The sequence below is a fragment of the Oncorhynchus masou genome, unplaced genomic scaffold, assembly GCF_036934945.1.
Source record: "Oncorhynchus masou masou isolate Uvic2021 unplaced genomic scaffold, UVic_Omas_1.1 unplaced_scaffold_29___fragment_2___debris, whole genome shotgun sequence".
Lineage (NCBI taxonomy): Eukaryota > Metazoa > Chordata > Actinopteri > Salmoniformes > Salmonidae > Oncorhynchus > Oncorhynchus masou.
Window position 1 is genome coordinate 322,002 of NW_027016548.1, and position 20,464 is coordinate 342,465.

General features: G+C 47.3%; 1 protein-coding gene and 1 long non-coding RNA gene across 2 annotated transcripts; both read left to right on the plus strand.

The window, feature by feature from the left end:
• Nucleotides 1-23: 23 nt before the first annotated feature.
• On the plus strand, nucleotides 24-10,117 carry LOC135538736 (all-trans-retinol 13,14-reductase-like). The gene is made up of 11 exons (XM_064964648.1): nucleotides 24-354; nucleotides 1,183-1,365; nucleotides 1,979-2,220; nucleotides 3,058-3,259; nucleotides 3,458-3,655; nucleotides 3,745-3,864; nucleotides 4,603-4,741; nucleotides 8,167-8,276; nucleotides 8,940-9,109; nucleotides 9,330-9,489; nucleotides 9,650-10,117. Exons 1-11 carry the CDS (start codon nucleotides 195-197, stop codon nucleotides 9,793-9,795), a joined length of 1,830 nt encoding a protein of 609 aa, XP_064820720.1. The 5' UTR covers nucleotides 24-194; the 3' UTR covers nucleotides 9,796-10,117.
• Nucleotides 10,118-17,357: 7,240 nt separating this feature from the next.
• LOC135538737 (uncharacterized) lies at nucleotides 17,358-19,496 on the plus strand. The gene is made up of 4 exons (XR_010455477.1): nucleotides 17,358-17,976; nucleotides 18,095-18,260; nucleotides 18,530-18,958; nucleotides 19,063-19,496. It is a non-coding gene; the product is annotated as an uncharacterized LOC135538737 (long non-coding RNA).
• The last annotated feature ends 968 nt before the right edge of the window (nucleotides 19,497-20,464 follow it).

Below are 20,464 nucleotides of genomic sequence, written 5' to 3' on the forward strand. Positions count from 1 at the left end.
GTTGTTTTTTTTTTACACTATTTCATAATCCCGATGTTCTTTGGCTGAAAACGACGGAGATAGCACAGTTGTTTAATGGTATCTGTCATGCGTGGGAGGGTTCCAAGTGGCCTGGAACCATTGCAGACCTTGTTCGCAAGCGGAAGTGTGTATCCACTTAAATTGAGAAGGTGCGCTGATTTAAAATTCGTAAAATGTGGATCATTGTTGCAATCATTTGTGCTGTTCTAGCTGCATTCGTATACAACTATGTGTTCCGTACGTCCGGACCAAATCCTTTTGATATCGACACTCGTGAGCCGCTTAAACCACTGGTCACTCAAAAGAAGGAGAAGAACAAAGTTCTGAAGCAGGGTGAGTCTCGTAGACAAGTTTTGACGATCACCGATGTATGCACGAAATATAGTTTCCTATGAATATTTGCGCAAACACACCCTTGTCCAGTGTGTGTATGTGTGTTTGTTTCGAAAGCTATATCTTGTTGCATAATTCAATTGCTGTGTCGTTCACATGTAATCTCAAGAGCATTCATTTGGAGTTGAAAGCATGTCAGGCAACCATTTCGTTTGTTAGGAAATCGTTGTCAGCGGTTCTATGGCTACACTGTCAACTACAGTACTGCGTCACAAGCTGAACATTGCTGCTGTACTGCACTCGTGACTAAACTCATTGTTGAAACGCAATCCACCCGCACTATATCACGTTTATAGCTGCTACACACACTTGTTTCAGTTCCACTAGCTACGTTTTCATCCAATTTGGTACAGATTTTCATGCGAATATTAAAAAATCTGCATAAAACCACGACATGTGTTTCCATCAAACGGACTTTTTGCGGAGAAAAGAAAAAGGCTCTGCGTTATTACGTAGTGCACATAGTTCATTTTACCGACACAAAAAGATCCCCATGTCGAACGAACAAATTCTGTTTGCATTTAGGCCTACATAATTGTACTGCATTTGAATGTTTCCATGAAAATGCGTTCGTGACTTTTTTCTCCATGGTTCAGGTAATTCATCCCCATGAAATGGTTTAGATGGAAACGTGGCTATAGGCTGCCTTTGCACAGTCCAGGGGATAATATTGCTGGAACACATCGTTATTTGTTTCATGTACGAATATTTAACTGGCAATATCTCTGTGTTAATTGTATGTTGTTGTTTTTTGCTCTTCCCAACCAGGTTTCTTGGCCAGTAAAGTACCTGAGAAACTAGATGCCATTGTCATTGGTAGTGGAATTGGTGGTCTTGGGCTGGCGGTGCTGCTGGCTAAGGTTGGAAAGCGGGTCCTGGTTCTGGAGCAGCATGATCGGGCCGGAGGCTGCTGCCACACCTTTACAGAGAAAGGCTTTGAGTTTGACGTGGGTGAGAAGGCTCTTATCAGTTTACCTTTCCTTACCTAGAAGGCAGCTATCAGTTTACTTTTCCTTACTCAAGGTGGTATGTACTTTACTCTACTCAGAGGTGGTAGTGGCTGTGAACCTGGTCTATTTCTATTGTTTACCTAAATCAAGGATGGGCAACTTTGATGGTGGTGGGGTTCTACATGGTGCCTGGCGGTTTTGCATATACCCACATCAGATAACCACACATGCAGGCAGAGCCGGCCCTAGGCTTTTGGGGGCCCTAAGTGAAATTTTGCAAAACATTTTAGGGCCTGCCCTCCTATTAACACCACACATTTTTTTTGTTGCCATGGGATGTAGAGAAATTGTACGTAATGTATTCTACTGTTGCAACTCTCAACAGTAAGTTGAGACACCAAATTAGTTCCTAAAAAAACTGACCGCATGCCCTGACCGCATGTCCTGGGCGAGCCCTAGCCTGGTTTTGTAAACTCACTTTAAAAAAAAAAGTGTAACACTGTAAATGCAAACTATTAATCAATAATACTTTGTCTTATAAGCCCATGTGATTTGAGCTAGACATCCTAGATACAAAACATTCTAATAATCAATCAATCATGCCTCCACCTCAGGTATCCACTACATTGGGGATCTGTTGGAGCATAAGCCCTTCCGCTGTATGCTTGACCAGCTGACCAATGGTCAGCTGCAGTGGGAGCCGCTGGACAACCCCTTTGACCAGGTGGTGCTGGGCCCTCCTGAGAACAGGCGCACCTACCCCATCTACAGTGGCAGGAACCGTTTCCCCGACGAGCTGAAGAAGTTCTTCCCTGGGGAGGAGGCGGCCATCGATGAGTACATGAGGCTGGTCAAGGTATGGTGCGGTTACGTGATGTCATCAATAACCTCATGTTTTTTTTACTTTGCAACTCTGCCTCGGAGGCCAGCATCCTGGAGTCTTCTCTTCACTGTTGACGTTGAGACGGGTGTTTTGCGGGTACAATTTAATGAAGCTGCCAGTTGAGGACTTGTGAGGCATCTGTTTCTCAAACTAGACACTAATGTACTTGTCCTCTTGCTCAGTTGTGCACCGGGGCCTCCCACTCCTTCTATTCTAATTAGAGACAGTTTGCGTTGTTCTGTGAAGGGAGTAGTACACAGCGTTGTACAAGATCTTCAGTTTCTTGGCAATTTATCGCATGGAATAGCCATCATTTGTCAGAACAAGAATAGACTGACAAGTTTCAGAAGAAAGTTCTTTCTTTCTGGCCATTTTGAGCCTGTAATCGAACCCACAAATGCCGATGCTCCAGATACTCAACTAGTCCAAAGAAGGCCAGTTTTATTGCTTCTTTAATTAGGAAAACAGTTTTCAGCTGTGCTGGCATAATTGCAAAAGGGTTTTCTAATGCTCAATTAGTCTTTTAAAATGATACACTTGGATTAGCTAACACTACGTGCCATTGGAACACAGGAGTGATGGTTGCTGATAATGGGCCTCTGTACGCCTATGTAGATATTCCATAAAGTATCAGCCGTTTCCAGCTACAAGACATTTACAACATTAACAATGTCAACACTGTATTTCTGATCAATTTGATGTTATTTTAATGGACCAAAACAATGCTTTTCTTTCAAAAACAAGGACATTTCTAATAAGTGACCCTCAAACTTTTGAACGGTACTGAATATGTCTGAATTCCATCAACAGAAAGCAGGAAGTAGCGTTTGGTTCCTGTGTCTGCTGAAGCTCGTTCCTGTCCCCCTGGCCAAGTTCCTGGTGTACACAGGCCTCGCCAATCGTCTGTCATTCTTCTTCCGCATGGCGTCTCGCAGCGTGACTGAGGTGGTCAACGAACTGACTGAGAACAATGACCTCAGGGCCGTCTTCAGCTACAGCTTTGGCACTTACGGTAGGCTGCTGTAGTTCCTGATAGTGGAGAGCATAACCACAGCCGTCTCCAATGAAAGACTGCGTCCCTGTTCCCTATGTAGTTCACTCATTTGTGCCATTTGGGGGACACGCTTTCCACATGGACCAAATTAATTGCATCTCTTTTTGTTGTGTGTTTTTGTTTTATAAGACTCAATTTTGTTGTGTGTAACTGCAGGTAACATGCCCAAGGATGGCAGCTTCTCCATGCATAGCCTACTGGTCTGCCACTACCTGACTGGCGCCTGGTACCCAATAGGAGGAGCCAGTGAGATCGCCTACCACATGATCCCTATCATTGAGAAAGCCGGGGGGGCCGTGCTCGTCCGCGCCCCAGTCAACCGCATCCTGTTCAACGACAACAAGGAGGCTATCGGTGAATAGGACTGGTTGATTGGTTGAAAGGTGAATTGGTTGATCACACAGATGGTCAGATTTGACCACATCTGGTTCCATTGGTTTCAGGTGTGAGCGTGATGAAGGGTCAGGAGGAGATTCATGTGCATGCTCCAATGGTCATCTCCAACGCCGGCATCTTCAACACCTACCAGAAGCTGCTGCCCAAGGAACTCCAGGCCATGCCAGGTGGGTGAGGGTATTATGGTGTGGGTGTATGTTCAAGATATCTGCATTTAAAAAAAAACATAATAGTTAGTTGACACTTGTATCGATGCCGTTGTCTAGATGTTGTTTCCTAATCATAATGTTTCTATGACCTTGTGATATGCCTAATCATTAATGCTGTAACAGTTCACCAATGGGCATTGTTCCCCGGTTCAAATGTTTAAGATATGAGTGCATCGAGACCTCAAACCGATCCAAATGTAGCATGCATCGGTCAGAAAATCGATTCAAATGTTACGAATTGCTAAAACACAATTGGGGGGTAAAATTACATTCTTTCTTCCTTCCCGAAAATACCTAATCTTTTGTGACACTTGCTTCCTCTCATTCAGTGTCGGAACTACGTATGGAATTATGTTGACAGTCATTGCTCTACAAGTAGTTTTGCATGCTTAACAACCCCTGGCAGTAGCCTAGTTAAACTGCACGCTGACCAATGAGGGGTAGGCTTATTCCTGATTATACACCATAGACCTATTCATCCCTTAACCACAGCTGCAGAATTTAATTTGAAGTGAATGTGTTTATGCAACAAATGTTAGTGCATTACATCGATTTGTTCCTCTAATCAAACTGAATCGTTTCAAACTTAAGAGTATCGGAGCCCATGTATCTAGAAACCTATAGAATCCTCTTGAAAGGGAAAGATGCACATCCCTACTAATCATGAATGGTGTATGATTTTGTGATGCCCTGCAGCCATCCAGAAGCAGCTTGGTTTGATGAAAAACGGGGCAGGAGGTCTGAGCATCTTCCTGGGCCTGACTGGAACCAAGGAGGACCTGGGCCTCAAAGCAGAAAACTACTGGATCTTCACAGAGCACAACCTGGATGAACTGTAGGTCCTTCCTCTCTCTTTGTTTAACCCTAGATGTTTGGCGTGTCCCCATTGGCCCCACTGTCTAATGACTTGTATATTTCTTTTAATTCTCACCTTATTTGTCCTTATTAACTTACAGTTGAAGTCGGAAGTTTACATACACTCCACACATTTCTTGTTAACAAACTATGGTTTTTTTGGCAAGTTGGTTAGGACATCTACTTTGCATGACACAAGTAGTTTTTCCAACAATTTTTTACAGACAGATCATTTCACTTATAATTCACTATCACAATTCCAGTGGGTCAGAAGTTACCATACACTAAGTTGACTGTGCCTTTAAACAGCTTGGAAAATTCCAGAAAATGTCATGGCTTTAGAAGCTTCTGATAGGCTAATGGACGTCCTTCGAGTCAATTGGAGGTGTACCTGTGGATGTATTTCAAGGCCTACCTTCAAACGCCGTGGCTCTTTGCTTGACATTATGGGAAAATCAAAAGAAATCAACCAAGACCTCAGAAGAAAAATTGTAGACCTCCACATGTCTGGATCATCCTTGGGAGAATTTTCCAAAAGCCTGAAGGTACCACATTCACCTGTACCAACAATGGTACAAGTATAAACACCATGGGACCACACAGCCGTCATACCTCTCAGGAAGGAGACGCGTTCTGTCTCCTAGAGATGAATGTACTTTGGTGCGAAAAGTGCAAATCAATCCCAGAACAACAGCAAAGGACCTTGTGAAGATGCTGGAGGAAACGGGTACAAAAGTATCTATATCCACAGTAAAAACCGCCATTAAAAAAGCCAGACTACGATTTGCAACTGCACATGGGGAAAAAGATTGTACTTTTTGGAGAAATGTCCCCTGGTCTGATTAAACAAAAATGGAACTGTTTGGCTGTATTGACCATTATGTGTGGGGGGGAAATGGGGAGGCTTGCAAGCCGAAGAGCACCATCCCAACCATGAAGCACATCATGTTGTGGGGGTGCTTTGCTGCAGGAGGGACTGGTGCACTTCACGGAATAGATGGCATCATGAGGATAGAAAATTATGTGCAAATATTGAAGTAACCGCTCAAGACATCAGTCAAGAAGTTAAAGCTTGTTCACAAATGGGTCTTCCAAATGGACAATGACCCCAAGCATACTTCCAAAGTTGTGGCAAAATGGCTTAAGGACAACAAAGTCAAGGTATTGGAGTGGCCATCGCAAAGCCCTGACCTCAATCCCATAGAAAATGTGTGGACAGAACTGAAAAAGTGTGTGCGAGCAAAGGAGGCCTACAAACCTGACTCTGTTACACCAGCTCTGTCGAGGAATGGGCCAAAATTCACGCAACTTCTTGTCGGAACCTCGTGGAAGGCTACCCAAAACGTTTGACCCAAGTTAAACCATTTTAAAGGCAATGCTACCAAATACTAATTGACTGTGTAAACCTCTGACTTCAACTGTATACCTGATGTGTTGCAAAGACGGACATTGTGTAAGGTCTTGTGGTGTGGACTTTGAGAGAAGTGAGTTACTGTGACATTACATAACCTACGGTACATGAGACTGATAGTGCATCTAGTCATGTATTCTGTATTTCACTCCCTTTCACTGTGTGCATCTAAGATTGTGCTGTTTACAGTAATCTGTTTGGTAACAAGTAAAATGCGGTGTCGTCAAAACAGACAGTATCAGTACACACTCGCCACTCATCACTGCACTTTATGTTTGGAACCTCAATAGATATTGGCACTGTTTAACAAGCATGGTCTACACAGTGCATTTGGAAAGTATTCAGACCCTTTCACATTTTGTTACGTTACAGCCTTATTCTAAAATGTATTAGATTGCATTCTTCCCTCATAAATCTACACACAGTACCCCATAATGACAAAGCAAAAAAACTGTTTTTTAGATTTTTTTGCAAATTTATATAAAAAAACAACACTACCTTTTATTTAGGTAACTATTCAGACCCTTTGCTATGAGACTCAAAATTGAGCACAGGTGCATCCTGTTTGTTGATCATCCTTAAGTTGTTTCTACAACTTGATTGGAGTCCACCTGTGGTAAATTCAATTGATTGGACATGATTTGGAAAGGCACACACCTGTCTATATAAGGTGCCATAGTTGACACTGCATGTCAGAGAAAAACCAAGCCATGATGTTGAAGGAATTGTCCTTAGAGCTCCGAGACAGGATTGTGTCGAGTCACAGATCTGGGGAAGGGTACCAAAAAATGTCTGCAGTATTGAAGGTCCCCAAGAACACGGAGACCTCCATCATTCTTAAATGGAAGAAGTTTGGAACCACAAACTCTTCATTGGCTGGGTAGCCAGCCAAACTGAGCAATCAAGGGGAGAAAGGCCTTGGTCAGGGAGGTGACCAAGAACCCGATTGGTCACTCGGCCAGAGCTCCAGAGTTCCTCTGTGGAGATGGGAGAACCTTCCAGAAACACAACCATCTCTGCAGCACCTCATCAATCAGTCCATTTATGGTAGAGTGGCCAGACGGAAGCTACTCAGTAAAAGGCACATGACAGCCTGCTTGGAGTTTGCCAAAAAGCACCTAAAGGACAATGGGAAAGGAGATTATCTAGTCTGATGAAACCAAGATTGAACTCTTTGGCCTGAATGTGAAGCTTCACGTCTGGAGGAAACCAGGCACCGCTCATCTTGCTGGCCAATACCATCCCTACAGTGAAGTGTGGTGGCAGCATCATGCTGTGGGGACTGGAAGACTAGTCAGGGGAAATATGAATGGAGCAAAGTACAGAGATCCTTGATGAAAACCTGCTCGGGACCTCCCACTGGGGCGAAGGTTCCCCTTCCAGGACAGCGACCCTAAGCGCACAGCCAAGACAATGCAGGTGTGGCTTCGGGACAAGTCCCTGAATATCCTTGAGTGGCCCAGCCAGAGCCCGGACTTGAACCCAATCTAACATCTCTGCAGAGACCTGAAAATAGCTGTGCAGCGAAGCTCCACATCCAACCTGACAGAGCTTGAGAGGATCTGCAGAGAAGAATGGGAGAGAAACACTCCAAATACAGGTGTGCCAAGCTTGTAGCGTCATGTACAAGAAGACTCAAGGCTGTAATAGCTGCCAAAGGTGCTTCCACAAAGTACTGAGTAAAGGGTCTAAATACTTACATAAATGTGATATTTCAGTTTTTTTTATATATATATATGTACATTCGCCAACCTAAAAAGAAAAATAACATTTTGCTTTGTCATTATGGGGTATTGTGTGTTGATTATGGACGGGGGACAATTGAATCCTTTTTAGAGTACTGCTGTAACGTAACAACGTGAAGGGGTCTGAATACTTTCCAAATGCACTGTATATGTGTCTGTGCCAGAATCCGAGAAGGGTGAAGTGTTCTTTACGGTAGTGTTAAAGAGCCTACAGTATTTTTACTACTCCCATTTATCTGGATGTTATAGGGTTGTCACCTATCTGAAGGGAAACCGGGAGGAGTCAGCGAGAAGTGTGCCCCTCCTCTTTGTGGCCTCTCCATCAGCCAAAGATCCCACCTGGGAGGAACGATCACCAGGTACAGAAACAAGACTAGTGCTGGCACTGATTTTTCACCATACTAAATGATTTAATTATTTCGATCCTTGGAAATGCATTATCCACTGACTTTACTTATTTAAACCCTTGTCTTGTGTAAGGAGCACAATCCATTGGCTCATGTCCTACATATTACTCTGTTCGAGGCAAGTTGTACCGGTTGAGGCTGCTCTCGCCATATTGGCCTGGGCATCTCTCCACCAGGTGTTTCTGGGTCAATCCTTTCTTTTCCTGAGGGTTGCAGTGTTGGGTGTTAGGCCTCGTTCTAGTTTTATTCCTGATGTGAGACTGTTTTGTTATTTTTATTGTATTTACTTCATGGTAACACAGACATGACAACAGTTAGAAAACTACAGAATCCTGTAGTTATCTTGTCCTATCAGGTACCAGATGGTTGCAAATGCCCTTTCAAAGTCCGTTTAATTTGATTTGTTCCATTCTATTGACTGTCCAATCTTGATGCATTAGTGTTGCAACGTGTTCCTGGAAACAACCTGCTTGGTCTCTTGATCTACACCATAACAAAACATCTTCTAACTTAAGACTTATTGGAAATGCACACATCTAACGATATCCGATTCCATCAGAACGAAGGCTGAACAGAAATTGTTTCGACCCCTTTTCGTTTCCCCGTTCTTCACAGGCAAGTCCACCCTGAGTCTGGTGAGCTTTGCTAACTATGAGTGGTTTGAGGAGTGGAAGGATGACAAGGTGACCAACAGAGGGACTGATTACAATGAGCTGAAGCAGATCTTCTGTGACTCGATTCTGGAGGTGGTGTTGAGCGTCTTCCCCAAGATTACCAGGGACAAGGTAGAGCATTTGGCCCGTTCGTACTAAACTCTGGTAGACAGCCTTGTCCGGGGAAACTTAACATCTCTATGGTGGAAGCGCTAGTAAGCTGTAACCTAGACAAGTTTCCTTTTTTCATTTTGACAAATGATGTAACCTGATACCTCGATGGAAAGTAGTCGATGCCCTGTTCACAATGCATACATCTCCCATTTCTCTCTCTCTCTGTGTCCGTCTTTAGGTTGAGTTCATCGAGGCTGGAACACCCATAACAAACACGCACTACATTGGAGCCCCTAAAGGGGAGATCTACGGAGCAGACCATGGCACAGCTCGTTTCAGCGCTGAGTGCAGTGCCACCGTGAGGCCCCAGACACCCCTGAAGAACCTCTACCTCACAGGTCAGTATCTTATACGGCTGATGGGGTCCATGGATATATCAGAGAGAAGCTATATGTCTATGTTTTTGACCAACACGGGTCATAAGTTTGACGTCAGTATTACTAAAGGTTTATATCGGCTCTGGTTTGTACTGCGTGCTGATGTTTGTTGTGTGTGCAGGTCAGGACGTGTTTGTGTGTGGCTTTGCTGGTGCGCTGGCTGGGGCTCTCACCTGTGGTTCTGTCATCCTCAACCGTAACCTGCACCTGGATGCCATTGCTCTGGCCAAGAAGACCAAGCGCGCCAACACTAAGAAGTTGGAGTAACACAAGACTGACCACCTCCCTCAACCCGTTGTGGCTTCGGGTGAAGTTTCCCTTAGGTACAGATCTAGGATAAACTTCCCCTCCCCCAATCCACATTAATGGGGAAAATGCTTAACTGACCCAAGATTCCTTCACCAATTTGTAAGTCGCTCTGGATAAGAGCGTCTGCTAAATGACTTAAATGTAAGATCACCATCTAGGGGCAACTTCACCCAGCTCACTGAAAGCTTTAATAACACAAGTCCAGGGGACAGGCTTCGATCTCTGGTCCTACAGTCAACGTGGTGAAAAGATCCCTCAAGACGGTTACTGTGTGTTTGAGGGTGTGACTATTGTAATCAATGAGTGAAGAGAACTCTGCTTTCTCACTGTTGAGGGGAAAACACATTTGAAAGTCTAGGAATCTTTCTGTGGATGCTATCTGTATCAGATCTGTGAAATGAAGTTTACAACCAAATCGACCTTTGAAAATGATAGCCCAGGGATAGATAGCTTTGTTTTCATAAATCAAGTGTGCAGATGGATGTGATTTAATACTAAATATGTTCACTCTTAATATATTGAGAACAAGTGTTGGGTGGAGTAGATTAAGTTACCAATACTTTGATACCAGTACCAATAACTACTGCAAACATGTTAATTTCAGTACTAAATATACTGTGGCTGGATAACAGTGGCTTCTGTCTGAGTTTTCAGTTGGTCTTCCAACCAGCTATGCTAAATTCACCTATGCAATAATGTAGGGTGAAAAAAAAGCCTTGACAACAAAATTGTGAACCAGGTTTAAAAGCTCTATGCTGTAACACTAACCACTGGAAATATCTTATGCCTCCATTTGAACACAGATGTAAAGACTGGATTGTTTTGAATGAACATGCCTTGAGTTATTAAACATTGAATACCAAAATATCTTCATTGTGGCTCATTGTAAAAATTAATGATTCCACTCTAATGCAAACTGTGATAATGAAGGATTCAGAGATTGAATAGATTTGTTTCCTAACCTTTTAGTAATTTTATAATCCCTTTAGAATTGTATTGATACTGGTATCATGGCTGGCCTGGAATATTGTTTAATATATTATAAGACACAAAATGCATTTACCATTCTTTCATCAATATCCCGTGGATAAACGTGTGTATCTATAGAACATGTCCATAATGTGCAAGACATGAGGATGGCACATGCACAGAGGTCTCCAGGACCACGTTTGTCAACGTGATGAGAGATCTGATTAGTTGAGAATAAGGGACCGTACCAGAATGTTGTCACATAATTTATGTGCGTCTTGAAAATGTATATATCTCTGCAGTTTGGTGTGAAGGTAAGTTAATCACAATTCATTAAATATTAGCTAAGTATAGCTAACCACACATTGCACAAAGCAGCTTTGAGATTCCATTTTGGTTAGCTAGCAAGTGGTTGCTCGGTGGGGCTGGAGGAAGATTGCTGGCTACTTCGTTAGCTTGCCAGCGGCAATGCATAAAATCGGTGTCTTGTAAAGCTTACTAAACTCTTAAGTTCACTCTTGCATAAGTACTTCATTTAGCTAGCTAGCTAAATAAGTCTCGTGAACGTCTTGACCCCCCCACACAAACACACATATGAACAGTGGCTACCAGTAAAAGGTGAAATGCTTCCACTTGCATACGCATCACTGTCCAGTTTATTACTTGACCACTTGTTTACAGGCATTTACGCACGGTTTATTCCATCCTAGTTGCATCCAAGTTCGAAATCGGGAGGTCAATGGGTGCGATGAACATCAGAATTGAGGAAATACTTGCAGAGAAGTGAAGGCGCGTATGGCAAAGTGTACAGGACCAGAGAGGTCTGCAATCAACAGCGACTTGTAGCGGCGAAGAAGTTGAACATACCCGGAGACACGGAGAGTGGGATTCCTGCTTTCATGATCCGGGAGGTGGCGCTCTTGCGTAAGATCGGGTATCTCAACCATCCCAACATTGTAAAGTAAGTTCATGTTTCTGTTATTAAATTATATCGGAACATTTTTGCATAGCCTTGGAATAACACATTGTAATGACCTGACTAGATCATAAATGAACAATTGTCCAGACAGAGGCTTGAGTTTGCGAATTGACGGTTTATTAAACCAACTTTACACAGGCTACTGTTTGGGCAGTAGCACAGGCCAAAAAGATGACAGATAACCCACAAGCCAATCGTGACCTTCTCTTGGGAAGCCCAGACGTAAGAGAGGGAGAACAAAGGCTGAACCTGGTCTTAACTTCCAATGCTCCACCCCCCTGCCCAACCCCCCTCCACGCCACTCCGCCAACCACCAGGATGCCCGGCATCAGAACATTCCAGGCATTCCCGTGATTGGCAGATAGCAGGTTGATTGACATGTCGGACCCCGCGAACACCGGGTACTGGTCAGTACAACACAACCACCTCCTAGCCTAACACATAACACACAGCTGTCTGTGCGGGTCGCTACACAGCCCCCCCCACCACAAAGTCCCTCGTCCCCGAGGGAACAAACAAAGTCTCTGAAGCGACCCGGAGGTCTCCTTTGCCTGCGTGGCCGTGATGGTCGCAGAGTGCCCCTCTGGGAACCAGGGGATGAAGGCAGGGATATGGGGGACAAGGAAGCGGGAACGGGTAATACAGTCCGTGGCTCTGGGGAACCACGCGGTGACACAGGGGGGAAGACAGGGGGAGTGGGCTGTCTGGAGCCTTGTCTGCGGCACCTGAGGGTGGGTGCCTGGAGAATGTCATTGCCACAGAGGGGAATTGTGGGGGTTCCTGGGGTTTGGGGAAAAGAGGCCCCTCTGTATGGGGCTAACCTGTCCCGGTGCAGTGCCACCTTTCTCCCCCTGGGAGGAGGCTGCACCCGGTACACAACCTCCCCTACCCTCTCCAGGACACTGCAGGGTCCCACCCAGTGACTGTCCAACTTGGGGCGTCTGCCTTTTTTCCTTAGGGGGCTGTAGACCCAGACCAGCTCCCCAGCCACAAAGTGCCTTCCCCGGGTGTGCACGTCATAGTTCCTTTTCTGCCTCACACCTGCATTCACCAGCTGCTCTCTGGCGAAGGTGTGGGCTGTCTCCAGGCGGTCCTGGAGTCTCCGGGCATACTCCGGCCCCGGAGGAACATGAGGGCTATCCAGGGGCCGACCAAACGCCATCTCCGCAGGGGTGCGGATCTCTCCCCAGCATGAGGAGGGCAGGCGTGCAGGAGGTGGAGTCTTGGACAGCGGAGCGGCATGCCATGAGGACCATAGGCAGGTGCTTGTCCCAGTCACGCTGGTGTTTGGAAGAGACGATGGCCAGCTGCTGTCCAAGCGTTTTGTTGAAGCGCTCCACAAGGCCATCACTTTGAGGATGGAGAGGAGTAGTGCGGGTCTTGTGCATACCCAGCCTCTCACACATGGTGGCGAACACACGGGACTCAAAGTTTCTGCCTTGGTCGCTGTGGATGGACTCTGCAGCTCCAAACCTGCTGAACATCCCCGCTGTCAGGGCGTCGACGATGGTCTCTGCCTCCTGGTCAGGCAGAGCATAGGCCTCGGGCCATTTTGTGAAATAGTCCATGGCCGTGAGCACCCAGCGTTTTCCACTGTCTGTGGTGGGGAACGGCCCAACTACATCCACTCCCACCCTCTCCATGGGAGCCCCCACTGGGAACTGTTGGAGCTGAGCATGAGAGCGGCCTGGGGGCCCTTTCTCGCTGTGCAGTTGTCACAGCGGCGACAAAAGTCCTCCACATCCCTCTTGTGCTGCCCCCAGTAGAAGCCCTGACGGAGACGGCGCGGTGTTTTTGTGACCCCAAAGTGTCCAGTCCCCACCCCCATGAGTACTCTGGAGCACAGCCTCCCGCAATGCTTTTGGGACCACCACCTGCCACCTCTCCTCTCCCGTAGCTGACTCCTTCCATGCCCGCTGTAGCATGCCATCAGCCAGCCGCAGTCTCTCAAACTTCGACCACAACCCTTTGGTCGCGAGTGAGAGCGCTGTCACCTCTTCCCATGGTGGCCTCACCTGCGCCTCTACCCACTGTAGCACTGGCTGTAGGTCTGTGTCCCGTCCCTGCTGCTGCCGCCATTCAGCCACGTCGACAGTCTGCAGCTCGCAGCAGACAGGCCCGCTCGCCCGACACACTGTGGCACAGACACCCTCCTCTGCCTGCAGCTCTCTCTCCCGTCCCTCTCTCCGTTCACAGTGGCGGCAGCCGTCTGCAGTACAGGGCCGACGGGACATGGCGTCGGCATTGGAGTGGCGTGCCCCTGCCCTGTGCACCACCGTGAAGTCATACGGCTGAAGCTCCTCCAACCAGCGTGCCACCTGCCCCTCTGGCTCTCTGAAAGACATGAGCCACTGGAGAGCAGAGTGGTCAGTCCTTACAGTAAAGGGCAGACCACCCAGGTAGTACTTGAAGTGTTTGACGGAAGCCACAACAGCCAAGAGCTCCCGCCGGGTGACACAGTAGCGGCGCTCATGTTTGTCAAATGTTTTGCTGAAGTACGCCACCACTCTCTCCCCCTCTGGCCCGACCTGGGCCAGCACCCCACCCATGCCCACATTGCTCGCGTCTGTGTCCAGGATAAAGGGCAAGGTGAGGTCAGGGGGCGAGCACGGGGCCTCGATCAGTGCACGTTTGAGGGTGTTGAACGCCTCCTCACACTCCACTGTCCAAGTGAAAGCCTTGTCCTTCGGCAGCAGGCGGTTCAGTGGAGCAGCAACGCTTGAGAAGCCCCGTACAAACCTCCTGTAGTACGAGGCCAGGCCCAGGAAGCTCTTCAGCTGACGCCGGTCGGTGGGGGTGGGCCAGTCTCTGACAGCCCCTACCTTGTCCTCCATGGTGCTGATCCCCTCCTTCCCCACTCGGTGGCCCAAGAAGGACACCTCTCTCCTCATGAAGTGGCACTTCTCGGGGTGGAGCTTCAGACCTGCGGCAGCCACCCTCTCCAGCACACGCCGTAGCGCCCCCAGGACTGACTGGAAGGAGCTGCCATGGGCCAGGATGTCATCGAGGTATACCAGACACTGCTGTCGGGGGATGCCATCCAGCACCCTGTCCATCAAACGCTCAAAAGTAGCTGGAGCGTTGCACAGGCCAAAGCACAGGACCTTGAACTGCCAGTGTCCTCTGTTAGTGGAGAATGCAGTTTTGGCTCTGGCCTCTGGGGAGAGGGGCACCTGCCAGTAGCCACTGCGGAGGTCTAGTGAGGAGAACCAAGAGGACCCCCTAACCAGGTCCAGCGACTCATCGATACGTGGTATGGGGTATGAGTCCTTCCTGGTTACCTCATTCAGCCGCCTGTAGTCCGCACAGAACCTCAGCTTGCCCCCCTTCTTCGGAACCATGACGACTGGCGCCGCCCAGGGGCTGTCTGAGGGCTCAATGAAGTCTGCCCGCTGCATCTTCAACACAGCCTTGTCTGCCGCCTCCTGGCGTGCCAGCGGGATACGGCGGGGACGCATCTTGATGGGTCGAGCATCACCTGTGTCGATCTCATGCTGCACCAGATGAGTCTGACCCACCTCTTCCTCACTCAACGCAAAGCTGTCTCTGAATTCAAACAGCAACTGCCACAACCATTCCTGCTGCTCGGGGTCAAGACCAACACAGTTCCTCCCCCATATCTCCCTCACTGCAGACAGTGTCCTCTCCTCTCCCATCTGGGGTAGCTGGGCTGGGGGGTTGCGGCCCGGGCTCACAGAGGGCTGTGTCATGGAGGTAGCTGGGGGAATGTAACACACCGCCGTAGGTGACAGGGGGACTGGGGAAAAGTCACACACAGCTGTGGGGAGGGGGCGCAGCCATGAGTCTCTGCTGCTTTAACTGTTGGAGTAAAGGGTTTGTTGGGTTGAGTGAATGTGACATTAGGGGGGCCATGGTGACTTCCGTCCCTCCCTGGAAGCTCAGTGTGCCCCTATTTAGGTCTAACTGGCAGCCTGTGCTCCTAAGAAAGTCCAACCCCAGGATACAAGGGTCCTGCACAGCCGCCACCCACACAGGATGACGCACAGTCCTGCCCCCTACTGTCAGAGTCATTATTCCCTTCCCTTTCATGGGTGCCAGCTCACCTGTGACTGTGCGGAGCTGCACAGTTGTAGGCTCACACTGAGTCCAACCTGGCACATTATCTGGCCTCACCAGGGTTACTGTGGACCCAGTGTCCACCAGGGTGGAGCAGGGCACCCCCTCCACAGTGACAGGGACATGACAAAAGTCCCCAACACAGGTCCGGCCCACCACAACAACAGGCTCCATCCGCTTGCCCTCGTCTGCTTCTGGGGAAAGTGGAGCCTTGCTTCCCCGTCTGTGCCGGTGGGCTCCTCCTGAAGATGATGGTGATTGGGATAGAAAGCCAGGGGTCCGCACTACCTGGTCTATGCGGACCCCGAGCCGTTTCCCTGAGCTCTGGGGGACATCGGGCAATCTCGGCGCAGATGGCCTGGCTGGCCACAACCCCAGCAGACCCTGGGACCAGGGCTTGTGTTTCGTGCCGCCTGTAGCGACACAGCCCGAATGAGTTTTGTCATTTCGGCCACCCAAGCAGGCTTTTCCGGCTCCGGGCTGCTCTGCCCCCCAGCTCGCACAGAGGGTGTGTCTCCCTGCACCCCCACCAAAGCCCCAGCTGAAGCCCCAGCCCACACCAGCTCCCTCTCCAAAGCCATCTCCAAGGCTGTCTGCAATGACTCAGGATGAGCCAGCTGGGTCTGTATGCGCAGCTCCGTAGGAGAGAGCGCCTGTATGAACTGGTCCCGTGCTAGCTCGCTCTGCACGGAGGGGGGCATGTGAGCATATGCCCGCCGAGAGAGGCTCTCAATGTCATTAGCTAGCACCCGTAGAGGCTCTCCAGGCTGCCTGCGTCTATTACTCAGTTCGGAGCGCAGTAGCCCGGGCTGTACACACTGTCCATAGCGCCTCCTCAGTGCTCCCACTAAAGCACCATAATCATGCCTGTCCTCGGGGCTAATCAATATCAAACAGGCCAGAGCTTCATCCGTGAGGCAGAAAGCCAACTGCAGTGCCCTTTCTTCATCCGACCACCCCTAAAATGAGCTAACAGTTCAAACTGAGCATGAAAAGCTTCCCAATCCGCCTTACCGGAATACTTCGGGGTCTTAACAGATACGGACGCAGCCGGGAACTGGGCGCCGCCATGTTTGTTTACATCCTGAGCCCCAGATTCCTCGTCACGCCGCGTCGACGTCGCCACTTCGGTCCGCCCACCAGAATCCGCGCGAAATACAGACGACGAAGCACTCATGCCCGCTTCAGCCGCCATCGCTCTAACGTCCTCCCTCAAGCGGCCTCTGCGCTCCGACGCCCTGGCGATCTCCTCAGACAGAACCCCCGACGTCCATTCACACGCACCTCCTTGGCCATAATCGTCCCCTACCTCCACCTTCACTTTCGGATTCCCTCGACGCATTTTCAATCCCCGTTCTCACCTACGGTAGCTAGCCACATAAGTCAGCTAGCTAGCTGGCTAACTTGTATCAACGTTTTTACTTCTGACACCAATGTAATGACCTGACTAGATCATAAATGAACAATTGTCCAGACAGAGGCTTGAGTTTGCGAATTGGCGGTTTATTAAACCAACTTTACACAGGCTACTGTTTGGGCCGTAGCACACGCCAAAAAGATGACAGATAACCCACAAGCCAATCGTGACCTTCTCTTGGGAAGCCCAGACGTAAGAGAGGGAGAACAAAGGCTGAACCTGGTCTTAACTTCCAATGCTCCACCCCCCTGCCCAACCCCCCTCCACGCCACTCCGCCAACCACCAGGATGCCCGGCATCAGAACATTCCAGGCATTCCCGTGATTGGCAGATAGCAGGTTGATTGACATGTCGGACCCCGCGAACACCGGGTACTGGTCAGTACAACACAACCACCTCCTAGCCTAACACATAACACACAGCTGTCTGTGCGGGTCGCTACAACATAATGATCTTTGGGGTTAAAATCACTGCGGTGGTGTTTTATAATTGTATACCATGGTGTCATTTCATTAGCAGAAATGGTTCACAATGATTGACCTTAATTGCTGATCTTACTGAAAGGTGGTTGGACGTATCTGCTGGTCTGAAGATCAGGAGTTTGGACCTGACGCTGGTGTTTGAGTACAGAGACCAGGACCTGTCTACCTTCCTCACCATGGTCCCCAGCACTGGACTGAGTCTTGACAAAATTAAGGTGTGAATTAGCCCCCTTACATACCTACATCTGAAAAAAACCTCAACGACTCCAAAACACTCCATTAAGAATTAGTAACATTTTACTGTACTCTTTTTTTAAAAACTTTTCCTGCCAGATGTCCTCATATCTTGTCAGAATAAGCCACAGTCAGAGAAAGTGGTTGAGCATTGCTGTCATGCTGCTCCCTATCTGTACATGTGGTGCTGCAGCTGCTGCAGGGGCTGGACTTCCTGCACACCAACATGCTGGTGCACTGCGATCTGAAGCCGGAAAATGTACTGGTAAGTAGCCGTGGAGAGGTGAAGATTGCTGGCATTGGGCTGGCGTGCATCTACACCTATCACATCGCCCTTACGCCCTGTGTAAGTCTACAGAGTAGAGCATCCTCCTTTCAATGCACAATCTGTTCAATTGTCAGTGCCATTGTCCCCCAGCCTAACTTAAGGTAAAGGAACTATGCATAAAAGTAAAAAGTATCTTTCTATGTCCTATTCAATGTCTCAATCCTCTCCCTTCCTCTCTCCTCTCTCTTCTCTCTCTTTCTCTTCAGGTGGTGACACTGTGGTACTGGGGCCCCTGAGGTGCTGCTCCACTCTGGTTATATGTCCTCCGTGGACATGTGGAGCGCCGGCTACATTTTTACCAAACTATTCCTTTTGATACCATTGTTCTGTGGAGACGCTGAGGCTCAGCAGCTCCAGAACATCTTTGAGTGAATTTTTTTCTTCTACCGTGCCCTACTTTTGATTGGTCGTTAATGATAAAAGCATTTGAATAATGTATGAGTTGTGTTTTACCAGTGCCTTGTGTTGGGGTTGTGTCTGTGCTCTTTCCCATGTCCCACAGGGTGATTGGCTTGCCCAGCGAGGAGGACTGGCCCAGGGAGAGCCCCATCTCCTACACCTGTAGTTGGTGTCCCAGAGACTCCTGCACCCAGCTCTTATCCAACCTGGGCCAGGAGGAGAACAACCTGCTCCTTGTATGTACAATATACACATTTTGAATCTTGTTTCTGTTACAAGTCATTTTCCGAGTTAATGAATCATTGAAATTATATTGTTCTATATTGTTCACAATGTCTAGAGTTCAGCCCGGCCAATCGCATCTCAGAGCTTCCAGAGCCCTCTCGCACCCTTTACTGGTGTGCGCCTGAGTACTCACAACCTGGCACGATGTGGAGAGAAGAGGGGAGAGCTGGGACAGAGGTTCATTCCTAGCCTATAGAACACTGAGGCTTCCCGTGCCGCAAGATGTGATGTACCTTTATCAAAATGTAGAATTTTGGAATGGAAATAAAACGTTAGTGAAAATATTTAAAAGGTAAATCTGCAGGTTAAGCAATAAAGTGGGCATCCTGCCACTGTTTTGGTAAAAAGAAAGTTGAGGGGTGGAAAAATTGAATCTCAAATTCATAGACAGAGCTAAGGATGCAAAGACTGACCATGCATGATATCAAAATTATAGATTTAACCATGTTTAAAGCTATATAGTGTTTGTTTACAATTACCTTATTTACAAACAATGGAGAAAAACAGGCTTATTAGTTGGGCTCCGATGGGGTACGACAGTTGAACTAAGCTAATTAGGTATTTCTAAGTTATATTCTTCAACAATCAATGGGTATATATCATCAATTTAAAAGTCAAAACATTTATGTAGCATTGCCCCTTTGAAGGTAATTTGTTCAACATGAATTCCCAAATCTTGATTGGTTTTATCTGAAATGCATTTCTGAAGACTATTTTCGTGTTTTGAAAAAACACATTTATATCAAGCGATGTAGAAACTGCGGTTCTTATGGCATGAAAACCCAAAGTGGAAGGAAAAGGAAAGTTGACAGTGATTTAAATTACAACAAATATATTGCTTTACTACAACAAATTTTATAAAAGTTTATAGCTAGAATCCTTAGTTGCTACATCCATTTAATATATGTATTTTTTTACTTTTAAAATAATAATATATAACCATTCATTTTTGAAGAATATAACTTCTAAATGCCTCATGAGCTTAGTTCAGCTGTAGTACCCCATCAGAAACCAAAATATAAGCTTGTTTTACTCCAATGTTTGTGAACAATGTAAATGTAAACACCGTATAACCTCAAGACATGGGGTAAACTATAATTTTTATATCAGAGATGGTCAGTCTTTGCATCCACCTTTGAATTTAAGAGTGGTTACATTTTCTCCATGCCCATCCTTCAACTCTTAACCAAAACAGAGACATGGGTGCCCACTTTGTAATTGTTTCAATTAAAAAAAAATGTGTTGTTGATTGATTAGTTTTCCACTCTAATTTGATACCAGACGGTCAGAATGCAGAAACGAGCTGCTAGAACATTTTGCAGGAGAACAAAATCTTAATAATTCAGAATGTGTGCGCATTCATTTATTACTGAGGGATATTGCTGCTGTTACAAGTGCTATTATTAATCTCAAGTTGCTGCAAGGGAATGACACTACTGTATTATATATATATATAT